This window comes from Phyllostomus discolor, chromosome 3 (genome assembly GCF_004126475.2).
Source record: "Phyllostomus discolor isolate MPI-MPIP mPhyDis1 chromosome 3, mPhyDis1.pri.v3, whole genome shotgun sequence".
In the NCBI taxonomy this organism is placed as follows: Eukaryota; Metazoa; Chordata; class Mammalia; order Chiroptera; family Phyllostomidae; genus Phyllostomus; species Phyllostomus discolor.
In genome coordinates, this window is record NC_040905.2 from 24,496,600 (window position 1) to 24,513,010 (window position 16,411).

The 16,411-nt window shown below is 45.2% G+C and overlaps 1 protein-coding gene across 2 annotated transcripts in view; it reads left to right on the forward strand.

Moving 5' to 3' along the window:
* Positions 1–194: 194 nt before the first annotated feature.
* Positions 195–16,411, forward strand: part of ANKH (ANKH inorganic pyrophosphate transport regulator) — a 120,666-nt gene continuing 104,449 nt past the window's right edge. Inside the window, exon 1 of one of the 2 annotated variants that reach the window (XM_036020251.1) lies at positions 195–608. In XM_036020251.1, the coding sequence (XP_035876144.1) occupies positions 513–608 (96 nt within the window). In that variant the 5' untranslated portion in view covers positions 195–512. The remainder of the gene's footprint in view (positions 609–16,411) is intronic. The other variant, XM_028512298.2, reaches the window with a different exon arrangement.

A 16,411-nucleotide genomic window follows, 5' to 3' on the forward strand; every position in this document is an offset into this window, starting at 1 on the left:
GCAGCCGCGGAGGGGAGGAGGGAGCCGCCCGCCCCCCACCCGGCCTCCTCCCCTGCCCACCGCCCTCCCGCCCTAGGGCTGCCGACGGCGGTGTCCGCGCCTCCCCGCCCGCCCCGATTTCCTCCGCGCAGTGGCGGCGGTGGTGGCGGCGGCGGCGCCTCGTGCGTGCGGTTATTTATTTATTTCCGGGCTCCGGAGCGCTTATAATGGAGCCGCTGTCAGCAGAACCTTCTGCTGCCGCCACCGCCGCCGCCGCCACCGTCCCTCCTCTTTTTTTTCCCGGCAGATCTTTGTTGTGTGGGAGGGCAGCAGGGATGGACTTGAGCTTGCGGATCTCCTGCTAGAGCCGCCGCGCTCGGAGAGGACGCCGCCGCCGCCGCTGCCTCGAGGCCCCGCCGGAGCCGGCCTGCGTCCGCCCGCGCCCCTGCCCGCTCGGCCCGCTCGGCCCGCGCCTCCCTGCAGAGTCCCCTCGCGGCGGCAGATGTGTGTGGGGTCAGCCCACGGTGGGGACTATGGTGAAATTCCCGGCGCTCACGCACTACTGGCCCCTGATCCGGTTCCTGGTGCCCCTGGGCATCACCAACATAGCCATCGACTTCGGGGAGCAGGTAAGCCCCGCCGTGCCCCGCGCCCGGCTCACTCTGCCTCGGCCTTAGACGCCCCAGCGCGGTGGGATGGGGGCCGAAGGGAGTCACCTGCTCCGAGTTCCTCTTTATCCTGTAACATTTGGTTGGGTTTGCAGCCTGTCAAGGATGACTTTTCCAGCACTCTATTTCCTCCCTCCCCTGCCAGTTATTCAGCAGAGTTTTCCAGTTCTCTCTCTCTCTCTCTCTCTGGAAAATGTTAAAACACCAGGGGATTTGGCGCTTCACCTATAGAAGCGTTTTTAGTGCACAGCAGGAATATTATGTAATTTGAGGTTATGTAAACCTCAGGTCTTAAAGTGCAGTTTCTGATAGTTCAGGTGCTGGGGTTTTTTTTTTTATTATTTTTCCAGGGTTGATGATGATGGTGGTGGTGATGTTGATGATGGGGAGATTTTTTTTTTTATTAAAATGTGTCCCAGTTGATTTCCCAGGTACTTCTAATTTGTTTTCAGTCCAGGTATGGAGTAGGTGTTCCCAGTGTGTCCTGATAAGTGACCATCGACCATCTCTGGTTTGGGATTTTGGGGTTGTTTCCTCTTGGACCCCTACAAAGGGGAGTACATTTTTGTTTGTTGCCTTCTAGTCCTTGTTTCTTTTTATGTTTTTCCCCGCTGATCTCCATGTGGCGTCATTGCAAAACTCACGTTGCAGACTCCCCAGCACGGGGCATTGGTGCTCTGTACTTAGCCTGTGGGGACCGTTTTTTCTCAGGGCCCCCCACAGGAGCAGCTGCATTTTAAGGCCAGGAAGAGGGATGGGCAGGTAGCATGCCACCTTGATGCACAGTTGTTGGAACTGGCCAGCGTGTGTAGCACGCGTGTGTAATGAGCAACACTCCTGGTATTGTAGAACCTTATTTATGTCCTTTTTCTTTAAGTCAAGAGACTTTACAGGATGTCTCTATAAAAAAAAAAAAGGTGCACCTATTTTGATGCACTTTTAGCTTTAAAAAAGGAACAGTTTTTCAGAAGGCAGGTGGTTTGACACCTCCTTTTGGTGAATATATGCTTGGATTTGTCTCTCTTTGCTCAGAACTTCTGATTGATTGCAACTCTATAAGCTCCTTGATACTTGGTGACATTGTAAACTACATTGTAAGCTACTTTTACTTCGTATTTTATTGCAGATAAATGTCCACAGTGTAGTACAGTCTTCTAGAGACCTTTGTCTAGAAGCCATCTAATTTCCTTGAACTATTATATCTTTCCTGTTCCCACTGTGACCTGCCAGTACCTACCTATCTATCCCCCAGGGCTTGTCTGCTGCCCCACCTTCTTCCTGCCCACCAAAGATTATGAATTACCTTTCATAATTAACTGGTGATTTGGGCATTTCCTATAATCTGTGGAAATGTTTTATAGACCTGAATTCACTACCTCACATGTTAAATGAGCCAAGTGTTGTATGTTCACTGTGCCTTTTACTCTGTTAAGACTTATCTTCTTGGAGTTGCTCCAAAGGTTTCAGCTCAGGCTGCTCGCCTGATTGCTCTCCCTGAACTGTAGTGTATGTGTGTGTGTGTGTGTGTGTGTGTGTGAGAGAGAGAGAGAGAGAGAGCAAGAGAGAGAGAGCACGAGGGAATTATGTAGGGATAGCTAGAGGAAACAAGAGCATTCTTTGTCATAATTAAATGACCTGAAGCATATCATAGTATTGTCTCACATTTGCCTTGACTTACTACTATAGGGCGGATGTAACTAAGGATTTGCTTTTAGTGTAAGGGAGGGGATTGTCTGAGCTTCAAAAGGTGCCTTAGGCATAAGAGGCAACTATATAGATCATCTATCTTAGTGGGTCTACTAATTCAAACTCATCTTTACAACATTGCTAACATCATTATCATAGCTGCCATAAGCAAAGTACTGGAACAGTTTATCTTTTTGCACATAAGCAAGTTTTATCAATAACTGTTTTTTGAAATCCTTATCCTTTAAGGATAAGGATTATCCTTTTGAGGATATTCCTTATTTTGAGGTTAAAGGCACCAGGAGGTGGAGATATTTTATCAGAGTTGGGGAGGGGAGAAATGGGAGGGGAGGGTAGAAATTGTTCGGTTCCCAAAACCTTGCTTTGCCTTCTGGCATCGAATGATAACTGTTTTGCAAAATGTACAGGGTGAGAAGAATGGAACTTGTGAGCTAAGGCATGACCTGGCCATATGTGGGTAATGCATATAAGAACATTTTACCACAACTGCTTCAAAGCACAAGAAAGATGAAGAGAAATGAACCTATTTGCAAAAGTAGGCCTATGTTAGACTCTTGAAAATACGTAGCTCTTGAAATGAATTTTTATCAAGTTCTAGACAGATGGACACATACAGAGCTCTGCTATTCTTTCAGAGTGAGCATGCATATGACACCTTGCCCTGCATGAACAATGATTTCATATTTCAGTAATTGACTAATCCTAAAGTAGGGACATGACATGGGAGTATAAAGGTCAAAACAACCCCTGGTTCTCATGCTTTTGAGAGAATCAAGAAATGCAAAATTAAAAAATAAAATGTCTCATTATCTTTTAAGTCTCTGACTTGTCCAGAACAAAAGGATAGTAAAATGATTTTAAATGAGTCTTAGAGGAGGGGTTTTTTTTAAATGATTGTAAACATTTCAGTTTGTGGTTTCTGCTCGAAATGTGGACAGAACTTTTTTTTTTTAAAGATTTTATTTATTTATTTATTTATTTTTTTTAGAGGGGGAAGGGAGGGAGAGAGAGAGAGAGAGAAACATCAATGTGTGGTTGCTGGGGGTTATGGCCTGCAACCCAGGAATGTACCCTGGCTGGGAATCGAACCTGGGACACTTTGGTTCCCAGCCCGTGCTCAATCCACTGAGCTACGCCAGCCAGGGCCGAAATGTGGACAGAACTTTTAAAATGGAAATAAGCTTCCACTGAAGTTTGAATAAGTGGCACATATGTGATTGTATATAGGAATTAGACATTAATTATCTCAGTTATTAATGCATGTGGGGGAGGGGCTATGAGGAAACCCGTAACAATCCATCCAGAGCCTCCTGATATTCTCCATGAACATTATCTGCTGCATGTAGATTTCCCTATAATTTCATAGCTTAGTCAGGGAGAAACCCAACTATTATGGAGTATTTATTCCAACAAGACTAGCAAAACCTAGTATCACATTTTTCAGTTTTAATGGTAGCAGTCATTTAAGGGGGAGGAGGGTTGAATTCTACACTTAAAAAAAAAAGCTATATGGACTAGAATAGCCTATAATATTAAACATAGAAAAGAATGAGAATATATTCATTATTATAAAACCTAAAATAACATTTGTAGAACCCTGTAGGTGCGTAGTATACTTTGTGATAATTGCATTATATCTAGAATTATTATTCTGTGTCTATTTTCACAGATTGGTAATCAAACGTATGAATTACTTCCATTCTTTGAGCACTTGGTATGTGCTTATGATGTCTCAGTACAAGTCATACGTGGGAAAAGAATGGGCGGCCTAGGCATGTTAAGTGACTTGTCCATGATCGCACAGCAGGGCCAGGGTTCGTGCCCGTGGCCGGCTGGGCCTGGGCCACTCTGCTCCCTGCCTCCTGCAGTCACGCTCACTCCCTGAGATCTGCCCAGGAGTTCTTAGAAATGTATCCTTTGAGCTTTTCAGATTCCTAGCCTGGGTTTAAACTTAATCTTAGTTGTCATAGTTTGAATTGTAAAGACTCAACAGGTGTAGGGCCCCCAGGAAAGACAGTGTGACTAAGAAGTTCATGTAGAAAGAGCCGGATCATCCAGGTAATTAATTCAACATTGTATCTTATTTTGATAAGGTTGGCATAGCCTTTGGTCAAGGGGAGGAGAAAAGATAAGAAACAACAGATACTTCACAATACAAGAGTTTAGGAATCACTTAGTCTTTAGCATCAGAGCCACACAGACTGCTAAGGAAAGAAGGAGGATGCTGATACATTTCCTACCATGTATTTCTTCAGAAGTATTTGCAAATGTGCATTTGGTTTTACTGTGTTCAAAGGACTGGAATTTCTGCTTAAAACTAAACCTGGTACCAAGTCCCTGACTACCTTAAGAGCCAAGTTCACCAAATTTTGTAGAATAAAGCAATGAACTTTTTAAAGGTACTAAATGACACTTAAACTTTAATTAAGGATAACCGTGCTATAACTTTGAAAGGTAAAAGAAAGTTGAAATTGTTCTCATTTAAGAAGAAACGTGTTCTGTCTAGTGCCAGGTAATCTGGTCTTTCATGCTCAGATGGTATCTTTAGGGATTTCAGGTTGTCCTGTGTGATGCCATTTGATTGGGTCCAATATGGCAGTTCAGTGACCCTGGATGTTTACCTGTGAGTGAAGAGTTTTGTATATGGGTTGTTACAATTACAGCAGTAAGATCTGTAATAGGAATGCTAAACTGTTTTCCTAGTTCCCCTTTCTAACTTAGGAAAGATTTTTCCAGCTTAGGAAAACTACTGTTAGCCTTCTACAGTAGAAGAAAGAGGGTCTCAAATTATTAATATCACAAAATGGAAGAAAAAAAAGAGAGGCCCAGGAAAAATAACTTCATAAATGCTCTTCCTATCTGCTAAATAGAGAAACACCCGACCCTCCACAGGAGTTCTCTGTTAGACTGGGAGGTACAGGAATGAAAAAGGGTGCATGTGTGGCACTGGCCACTATTGTGAAAGGACTTTTCATCCAAGATCACCACCAAGTCACAGAGGAGACAGAGCTTGCCTTAAGTAATAATAAAAGTGTCCATTGTGTTTTACTCTCCAAAGACAGAAATGTAAACTCCAAGCTAAGTTTTTAAATAATTGTGAGGGGGAGACATTTTCTCTTCCAATCTATTCTGTACTAATGGATTAAATTTCAAAATAATGCTTTTTTCTAATTAAAAAAGTAACATATGTTAACCATTTAAAATTAAGTTAAATTAAGTATTAAAAATAGAAGGGAATACTTTTTTTAAGCATTTAAAAGTATTTGAAGTATGACTTTAAATAGCATATTATTTGATTATATGAGCATACTGTAATTTCCTTTGCTGTGTGTTCCCCTACTGCTTAAATGTTGAGGGTTTTTTGGTTTTGTTTGCTTGCTTGTTTTTTCAATACAAAATTTCAATGACCATCTTTTCGTGATAACTAGATAGTACGTGATCTCTGACTACGTTGGGCTTTCTGCCTGGCATAACTTGGTGCCTATTTCAGCTTCTCATTCATACATAGAAAATGAGGTCACTCTTTGCTGGCAGTCCATAGGCAGTTAAGGACACGGTGACCTCCGTAGTCGGGTTTGGTACTGAGCTCTGTGCCGTGTCCCCCAGTTCTCTTCGGAGGAACGCCTGCCTCTAAAGGATCGTTCTTGCACTGTGCTTGGGAGGCCCGCTGGTTCCTAGAGCCGTGACAGTGTAATCCCGTGGTTAGTTTGTTTGCTCGTTTCTTTGTCGAGGTGGTTTGATGACCAGCCTAACTACCACTTTGTCAGAACACTTCTTTCCAAGCGTGTCCTTCAAAGATACTCAAATGTGTCATGCATCAAGACAGTATCTAAATCTCTTTCTAGTAATACATCCAATTCTTTAAAAGCACTTTTTAGAGTGTGGTGGTGTAGTATCATTTGCGCCGCTGTCTGTCCTTTATAGATGCAACAAGCTCTGTTTCCCGTTAGTGGTGAATAGTTCAGTCTCTGTGCCATTTTGCTCTCCCTGGTCCGTATGAGGCAGAGGGGCAGGGGGGGCTGGGGGGCTGGGGGCAGACAGGAGACCTTGGATGGGAAATCATTCTTTTAGTGGTCTATCTGTGTTGAAATAAATAAACCTCATTAAACTGCTGGTATAACATGGCAAAGTGACTCAGATATCTTCATTTTAAAAAAAAATATTGATCTGGTATTTTTTTAAAACATCTGTGACTCTTTTAGTTGCTGTGGAGATGAGTTAGAAATACAGACAACCGTTTTACACAGTATTATTTGTGTATGAGCCACCTATGTGATAACCGAAAGTTCTCCTTCAGAATGAAAATTATTAGTTTTTCTTTTCCTTTTTTAGTATAAAAATGATTATTACTAGAAATCTATATTGTACATTTCTCTACCTTATTGAATAAACATAATATGCAGAATGTAACATTTTTTGGTGGCTCATGAATGTCCATTTTTGTGCTGGGCAATTACGGATATCCACTGGCAGGTGATATTCAAAATACTTAACAAAGAGTTTGGTGCCAACCAATAAAATAAAAAATAATAAGTAATAAAAATAGTTAGTGCATGTTGACGATTTGATTTTAAACTTTCTGCTTTAGATCTGCCCTGGGAAACTAACGTTCATTAGAATTTCATGAATCATGAAGAGTAGATAATTTTTGCAGGCCTCCTTTTGGAAAAAGCCTATCTGCTTGGGACACTTGCTTTCCCACCCTGCGCTGGTTTTGATTCTGTTCCAGAGAGATTCTAGGATGAATGTCAGTGACACGGCCTTAGCACAAGGGAAGCGTTGCCACATTTGGCACAGCCCGTGCCCTCAAATTGCTTGGGTCTTGGTGAAGAAAACATACGTGAAATACTTTTGCGATCAGCATCACAGAGCAAAACATCTAATTGCGTGGCGCGGTTATGATAACATATGGCCAGGTGCTCGGTAATTGCAGTAGAGCAGCAAGACCGTAGTCGAGACAAGCTGTTCGCAGGAGACCGTTCTCGTCGGGAGGTGGAGGCCCCTGCTGCCTTCCCTCTAAATGGTCTTGTCCTCCAAGTGGACAGCACCCGTCTGAGAAGGTGAGGATACGAGAGAGGTGACTTAACAGACTTCCTGTCCAGCCGTACAAACCCAGATTTTTTTTTTGTTTTTGTTTTTGCCATTTCCGCAGTTTTGAAATCATTTAGCTGTTCTTCCAACAGCCAAATGCCCCTCACAGTGCTGAGAACAAATGAGTTTGAAATGACGAAGACAGCAGGCATCTCTGTCAACCAGAAGACCTTTGCATCACAACTTTCTGGTTCTGCTATGTGGTTGCTCCTTCGGGCTGAAAGTGTTTTCATGGTCCATCCTGGGGAGGGGAATAGCTGGGTTATTTGTCAGCTATTTGTCAGCAAAGAGGGTATTTATTCCCCTACATAAAGAGTTATTTTTAAAAAAGCAGCCTGTACATCTGGTTCAGGAAATTCCATGGGGTCCCGGGGACGGATGGACCAATTGCACATCTCATTGGGGGAGCACATGTTGGTTTGTGAGCCTGTGGGTCCTAGCTGGTTTTTAAATGTTTTGATGGTGTTTTGATGTAACTAGATTGGTGAGGCTTTCGATGACTCTGCCATCATTGGCACTGTTAGAGGGTAGCCTTTCTGGAAAAATGGGTTTTATTGGTATCAATCGACAGTCCTCTTATTAACATGGGTCAACATCGGTCCCCAACCCCCAGGCTGCAGGAGGGGCTGTGTGTGTGGTTCCTTCTCCTGTAGCATAAGGAGGTGAGGGGCAGCCCCGTGCACCTCCAAGCCCATGTTCCCCAACACACTTCCTGTGCCCGGCGGTTTCTGCAGTTTGCCCATCATCTACCCTCCATCATCCCACCTACACAGAACCAGGCTGGCGGTGGGGGCCCTGCCTCAAGGCTGGGACTAAGTGAAAGCCAAAGGGGAAATCCCTGGATACAAACTTGCAAGAACAACTAGAAAGGTGATGCTGAGACTCCTCGGGACATTTAGTTGTAATTAAATGTCTGCAAAGCCAAATGTCCACTAGTAGGTTAATGAGACGCTTTCTAGAGAGCAAGATGAGTCAGGAAGGGGCAGAAGTTGGCCTTGTGGGTGTGATCTCCCAGCACGTGAGAAATCAAGGTAGCTCATTTTGTGGGAGGCCCGAGGAGGACTCGAGTGGGTTGGGCAGCTCTCGGGTTCCGCAGGCCTGTTTCAGTATTTGCGCCCCGAGACCTGGTCACCACAGGTTACTGTCTTCACTAAATGATAGTGAGTCCACGTCTCTAAGCTCGTCAGAATCCCTGCTCAGTGTTTCAAAAAATGTAACACTAACTCTGGGGAAGTATTTGAGTCCCTGACTGTCATATTCTGCTTTGCCACTCGGCGTAGGTGGAGCTGTTTTGTTTTTAAAGCTGTGTTTTAGGCCCTTGAGAAGTTGTGTGCTCTTGAATGCCGCTCCATAACAATCCGGAGACCTCTTGGCCACCGGGACATGCATTTCAGTAAAGGGACATAGTAGTGTGGAAAACACTACTAAAATAGATTACAAAAGAAAAAAAAAAAATCCTCTGATGGTCTGAGTGCTTTAAAGGGTTGGACAGGGAACTCACTGTGACTGGGACCCCCAGGCCTCCCACAAAGCGTGGCCTACACTTGACGTTTTGGAAGGATGAACTGCGCAGAGGAGAATAACCAATACCCACGTAAGTAGGAAAGGGGTAACTTTCACCTCTCCGGGATTCCAGCCAAGCCCAGTGCCGGGGCAGCCAGAAAGACACACTGCATCCAGCCTGAGTCCAAGTGTTTCTTCTCAGCTCCAGAGCCCACATTCAGATGAGGTTTCCTCGCCTTCTCTGAGACCTTGTTTTTCCTTCGGGGTGGTTCTAGTCCTTACCCCTCCCTGTTCATTAAGGGGCCACGTTGCCTCATCCAGAGCCCGACATGCAATCAGGGTGTACCTGCTTTCTACTCCCACACAGAGCCACACACGTTTAGGTGTTTCATCACCTGGCCTCACACCTGTTGGGCTGTTTACCAAACTTGGGCAGGTTCCAGGAATTGTCCGCAGTCATCCACCGTGTGGTTACCAGACACCCCCCCAGACAAACCAGTGTTTCCTCACCCCGGAGAAAGGAACCTGGACTTGGTTCTGGGGATAGTAGAGATCCACAGAGGACCCTAAAGCTGATGGTGGCGTCGAGCATCTGTAGCTAACCTGCAGAGCCACTTTTGTTTTTCTAAAATTCTTATTTACTCCAATTTCCTTTAGGTTTAACGTGCCTTCTTTCAGGGAGGGGGGCTGGTGAGCCTGTTTTTCTTTCCTCTTTAAAAATCAAAATGGAATGTACATACCAAATAGTGAAATGTACAGATCTTACGTGGGCAGGTCCAGGGGTTTTGACAAATGACAAATGCCTGCCTGTATGTAACCTACACCCCAGTCAAGGTATGGAACATTTCCATCAGCCCAGAAGGTTCTGTGGTGCCCCTCCCCCAGAGGCAGCCACTGTTCTGAGAGCTGTGATGAGCCTTTTGAATTGCTCACGTGAAGCAAAGTGTACGCATTTGGTGCCATTAGCGGAGTCTGGGACCACTGCTCACTGTTAGTGCGCTGTGCAGCAAGCACCCTTCCTCTCTCCTGTTGTGAAAGACAGCTCAGTGTGGGGAGGGTTAGTGCAGTCAAGGCGGGTGGAGAGTTTGACTTTCTGTGAAAAATAATTTTTTCCTTTAATTGTACCATTTGGTGTTTTTAATTCTTCTGCTGACATACATCCTTCAATTATGTGAACTGCTGATGATGATGAGTTCAGACATGCTTAAAAATTGAAGGCTGTGTGGAAAGCTAACATCATGAAACAAAATGTGATATATACCTACAATTGACTATGTATCCCCCAAAAGGAATGAAATTATGATGTGTGCTACAGTGTAGGTGAACCTTGAGAACATTATGCTAAGGGAAATAAGGCGGACACAAAAGGACAACTATCGTATGCTTCCACTTATATGAGGTACCTGGAGCAGTCAAATCCATAAGGACAGAAAGTGGAGTAGTAGTTAGTGCGGGTTAGGGGGAGGGAAGAGCGGAGGGTTATGGTTTAATGGACACAGAGTTTCAGTTTGGGATGACCAAGTTCTGGACATGATGGTGGTGCTGGTTGTACAATATCGTAAATGTACTTAATTCTGCTGAATTATATGTGTAAAATTGTTAAAAGTGGTAAATTTTAATTTATGTATACTTTATCCAAATTTAAAATTTTTAAAAATTAACTCATATGCTACTGGGAAAGCTTGTGGCTTTTGAAGAGGATCTCTTTAAAAAAACATTTATTAATTTTATTCTAGTTATAGATATAATTTGTTTTCATTGTAAAAAGAAGGAAAATAAATGAAAGTTTTTAGAAGAAAATAAGAATGGTGTGCAAACCCACTGCCTAAAGATAAGTACGTATCTTACTTTAGCATGTGTCTTCTCATCTGTTTCCTATGCATATATGTTGAAAGAAAATTGTAACCTTTTTTCATCTGATGTCATAGGCAGTTTCCCTTGATTTTAAGTATTCATCCAGAATGTGACGATTAATGGCTTCCTTGCATTCCCTCACATGGATCTTAATTTACTTAGCTGATCTCTGTGGTTGACGCTCACAGTGTTTTGTTTGTTTGTTTCATTCTGTTATAAATAATGCTCTGCCACATTTTTGCACAGAAGTCTCTGTACACACCTGGGTGCTGCTTTGGAAACACTTCTGCCCACGTGCACCGTTTCGAGGCCTCTGCTCTCCGGCAGCGGGTGCACTTCTGTGGAGAGTTGTCCCAGTGTACCCCGCTGGCACCATGTTTGGGAGGGGCCATGCCCCTGGCCCACAGTGGGCATTCCCTCCTTTGCTGCTCGTTCCCTGGTTGGTGACATCCGCCACTGGGAATCTGCATTCTAGTTCTTCCAGAGCTGCATGGGGCTGAACTCCTTCAAATGTTTTCTTTTACGACAAGCATTTTTTTTTATGCTGAGAGATCAATTCAGTTTTTTTTAAATGATGTAATACTTTAAAAATAGTCTCTCAGGACTTACATTCTTTTCAATATGTTTCAGCATGTTTTGGACCACATAAGTACATACTCGAAGCATGTATTTGTAAATGAGAGAGGAAAAGGATTGTGTTGGTTTTATCCTTGCAGGTTCCAAGGCCAAGAAAATGCCGTGTGTGTGTGTGTGTGTGTGACATGAGTCTCGGGTTCTGGGTTCCGGGTCCTGCTCCAGGCACGTGGCTGCACTGTGGGGCGTCACTGACCCCACGTTGGAGGGGAACGGAAGAGCTGTGCCAGGGCCTCTCTGGAGCAGCCACCGACTGACAGCTCACGCATAGGGTCTCATAGGAGATTCGGTGTTGCCTGTGTTCTTGGGACATGCGGAGCTAGTGACATTTAGGGCAATGGGAGAGAAAATGTTCTCTCTTTTCTACCCCCCCACCCTGACCGTGGTTTCCTCCATTTAGCCTGGTTTCCCTGCTATTTATAGGCCGCCTTGGAGGAAGGGGCAGGAGTGCAGGGAGAGGGGGACGGGCCCTGGGCATTCTGAGGGCCACCGAGTTCCGTGGCTCCACCTCTGCCCTTCCTCGCCGTGGTACCAGCTGACCACGGCATGGCTGAGAGAAAGGACACCCACTCCTGACGGTCAGGACCCCTGGGTTTGACCCAAGGCCCTGTGACCTTGAGCAAAGAACTTGAGCTCTGTGGGATTCAACTTTCCCAACTATCAAATGGGGCTAAAGGGCTTGCGTACCTTCTCTTGGAGGTTAGACGACACAGACTGCGCACAAAAGCGCCCTGAAAAGTGTGAAGTGCTACACATGTGTAAAGTAATATTGCCTTAGACTTTGAGCCTGGCATGCTGCCGCCAAGCCTCATTATTTTTACACATCCTTGACTAGCTGACTTTTCCTTCTACTGATTCCGTGACTTGCCTTCAGGGGTTTTCTCCAATTAGAGCCAGCTGGGTGCAGGGGCACGCTGGAGGACAGGTGCTGGGGACACTGGGGTTTCATAGCACCTGTGTCAGCAATGTTGTTGCTGCTATTTTCTTTGTTTTGTTGTCATTTTTACTCTTTGTGGAAAAGACATTTAAGGCTGGATTTCTTCAGTAAATTTTTTAAATTAAGTTAGTTGGATTTAGGTAGCATGTGCTTTTGGAAATGGTGAGTTAAATTTTCTTTAATCATAGGCTGTTGTTTGGCACAGGGTGACTACATATACCACCGACCCCTTCTCTGATCTGGACATACAAGTGGGACCGCGCCTCTCCAGCCTTCCCCAGTGCTAATGTACTGATCTGGAACGGCTTGACTATTAAACAAGGAGGGATATCCAACACAGAGGGCAGGCGTGTCTTCATGAATGAGCTGGTTCAGCAGTGTTTCTTGGGCGCCTACTATGTCCCAGGGACAGTGCTAGTCACTTAAGACAGAGGCAGAAAGAGACCGATGCAGTCCTGGCCTGCACAGATTTATCCAGAAGGACAAGCAGCCAGGCTGGCGCTTACCAAAGAGTGTGATCGGGTCTAAGGTAGAGGAAGAACAGGGCGTTAAGAGGATTTATTTCAACAGAGGGTTTAAGGTTCCTCTTATAAAAGGAGCCTTGAAGCCAGCATCCTAAGGGTCTGGGAAGCTTTCTGTTTAAGTCAAGACCTGAGATCTAAAGAGGATGATGCGTCCCTATCCTGGAAAGCAAGAGTCTCAGGCGAGGAAAGACAGGTACTTAGTGTGATGGGAGCAGCGAGCAAGAGCTGGAGGGAGCAGGGGTGGGAGGGCGGTGGGAGGGGGCTGGGATGACAGAGATGACAGAGTGAGCAGCGCGGGACCAGGAGAGGCCCAGTCCGTCAGGGGAAGGAGTTGGGCCTGGATCCTGAGGGCCCCGGGAGCTTTGAAGTGCTCTTACAGGGGGTGCGGCCTGATTCCCATATTTGAGGGATTATTTTGGTTTCAGTGTGGCTAATGAATTAGGGGGAGGTGAGACCAGAGGCAGGGAAACTAATTGAGGGGTTCTTGTGGTAACTACCAGAGAGGTGGAGGTGGCCTAGATTCTAGATGAGGCTTGGGGGCAGGGAGGAAGGGGGAAAGGAAAAAACCTGTCTAGAATGAAAACGAATTTTGGCCACCGATGGATGGTGCGGGAGGGGATGGGCAGATGATGACCCCGCCAAACTTTAAAAGACCCGGTTTGGAGTAAAGAAAATGGGTTCCATTTCATTCATGTTATTTTGTTAATGCACTTAGTGAAATGTTTTAAATTGCTTGTCTGAGAGAGAATACAAATTTATGCATAATGGTGGGAGCTACAATAAATACTTAGCATCTGGATAGCTCCCTCCCTCCCTCCCTCCCTCCCTTCCTGGGCAACATCATTACATTCTCTCTAAAAGAAAGATTTTTGCATTTTTACCTAAATGCAAATGCTATGAATATTCATTTTGCATTTCAAAATGTAAAAATGCTTTATTATAATGTAGTCAGTCATTTGCCTTAATGAAATAGTGAGTGATATGGAAAATTCAAACACATTTATGAGTATCTGGCATTGGAATACATTATTAGGACTTGAAGGGGAGCCCTAATTTACCTCCACATCATCCCGCACAGCTAAGGATATGAGAGTTGGACCAGGTGCCTGGCTCCAGCAGGGCGATGCCATCTGGCGCTGCATTGATGAGCTCCCGAGGTTTCTCTGTCTGTGCGTTAAATGTTTACTGTGTAAGCACTAGGGAGTGACTAACCTCAGAGAGGCTCCTTTAATGGCTTTATGTTTCTTTGCTTGGCTGGTTGGTTGGTTAATATCTACAGTCTGGTTGTAATTCATAAAATTATTTAGAATACATTTTCCTATAGAAATAACATTACCAATCGTGGTTGAGTTTCCAGGCCACTCCAGCAAAGTTATATAGTCCTAATGTTATGAAAATAGTACATATCCGCAATGAGGAAAAGTAGGAACCCGCCCTGTTAGACTGGTAGTAACTGGGGGAAGCCATAATGTTGAGGTACATTGTGTGTCTTTGTTAACTTAATGGTCAGTTTAATAACAGTGAAAGGAGGGCAGTGGCAGTTGCGAGGGGAGGAGGTTGGTGCCACAGGTGTTAGAGACTGGGTTAATTTAAAATCCAAGCCTCTGCTGGATGCATGTGACTCACCAGCTCTGATGAGGGTAATTTGAAAACGCATAAATGGAAGTCCCACACATTCCTGGGGGATAACTTGAGGAGGCTTGTGAGGGGAGGATGGATGGGAAACAGGTCCCCCGGGGTAGAATGAACAGGTGAGACTGGGGTGAATTCTCCTGAGAGGACTGTGTGAGAGCACGAGACAGAGGAGCATGAGGCTGGAAGTCCCTGCAGGCAGCTTTGAACGCCTGCTTCCCGCTGGCGTCCTGGACCCAGGACAGCAGGGCTGGGGGGAGCACGGAGGAGGAAGGTGTGTGCGCTCTTTGGGTGTGAAGCCCTTGCCGCAGTCTGCAGTGTGCTGGGGTGAGCTGTCTGCTGTGCAACGTGGAAGGCAGTTTTAAACGTCTCACGTGGAAAAGAGCTGACTTCCCTATGTCTAGAGAAATACTTGCTCTACTTGTCGTAATCATTAGCTACCTGGACTTTAAAATGCATGTTCCTTGCCCTGTAATTTATTGTTACCCAGCCATGGCTTGCACGCCCAGTTAATTTCAAAGGGCCCTTCCATTTCTATATTGTGTTTCCTTTCCCCTAATTAGTCCTCAAGTGGCATTCAAATTCTATTTTTAAATGTATCATTGCTGTGTTTTCCAGTGAGAGTGAAATTTAAAAGCATCTACCTGCAAGTACTGATTTAGGCTTACCTGTGCCTCCATTCCATGGAAATCTCCTGGAAAAATAGTGCAAAAAAAAAAAAAGCAGCATTTAATAGTAAGAAACCCATAGCTACTAGAAGATCAGCATTTTCTGTAATTGGACCACATCCGTATTGGAAAAGAAATACCGGTTCCTCTAATTATATGTATTGCATTCAAACACTCACATGTGCTCACCTTTACATAGTCTTTGTTTTAGAATCAGCCGGTATAACAAATGCCTTAGGTGGGAGGGTGTAAAAAACAAACATTTAACCCCTTTTTTCCCTTTTTCGTCAAAAAGAAGTGGGCAGTCTTACTTGGAATGCAACAAGAGGAACACTGCCCTTTCCCTTGCCTGGTGCATGCTTCTCCTTGTGGAGCACTTTACAGCTTTACCGTATATTCTCATCACGTGTCGTAGTGGTTCCACAATCGACAGGCAGGCAGGGGAACCCTGCCTGGAAGGAGGGTGAGGCCAGCACCAGCCTCGTCTGGCCCCAGCCGCCCTCGTTCCCCGCGTCCTCTCTCTCTGAAAGCCCCATTTTCCTCTCACACCGGGGATGATGATGCTTAGCAGGATGCAGGGGTCCTTTCAGCACACAGAGGAGTGTGGCGTCCAATCTTGGAGTTACAGAAAATTGACCGTGAGAGCAGAGAGGCAGCAAGGCTCGGAGCTGCTGGGACTCAGCCTGTGATCCATGTTTGTGTCAAAGGACCACAGCCGTGGACGGCCGTCCCTCCCTCCTCTGGATGCTTCCGTGCCCTGGGCCTCCTCCGTTCGCCTGTGTGAGGGCCTGTCTGCCACAGTGAGGAAGATGGGTGCATCTTTTGTCCCCGAGGTGGGGTCACAGCACAGGCCTGGCAGGGTTCAGTGTCTCTTGCAGGTTCTGCCTCAGGCCTCCTGAGTTCTGACCTTACATACACGGCTCTGTGACTCCTTAAACATTCGTGACACATGGCTGTGCCTGAGCAAAAGCCCTGGGCCTTGTAGCACCCCGCCGCTCCCCGCCCCCCTCAGAGCTGACAGGCGTGCCCCAAGTGCCTTCCCCTTATCTATGGTTGCAGGGCATTACTTTTTTTATTTTTAAGTTAAATTTATTGGGGTAACACTGGTTAATAATGTTATGGAATTTTTAGGTGTACCAGATTTTAATCCAACATCTGGGTACAGTGCTTACCACTCAAAGTCTCATTTCCTTGTGTTCCCGTATATTTGAGCCC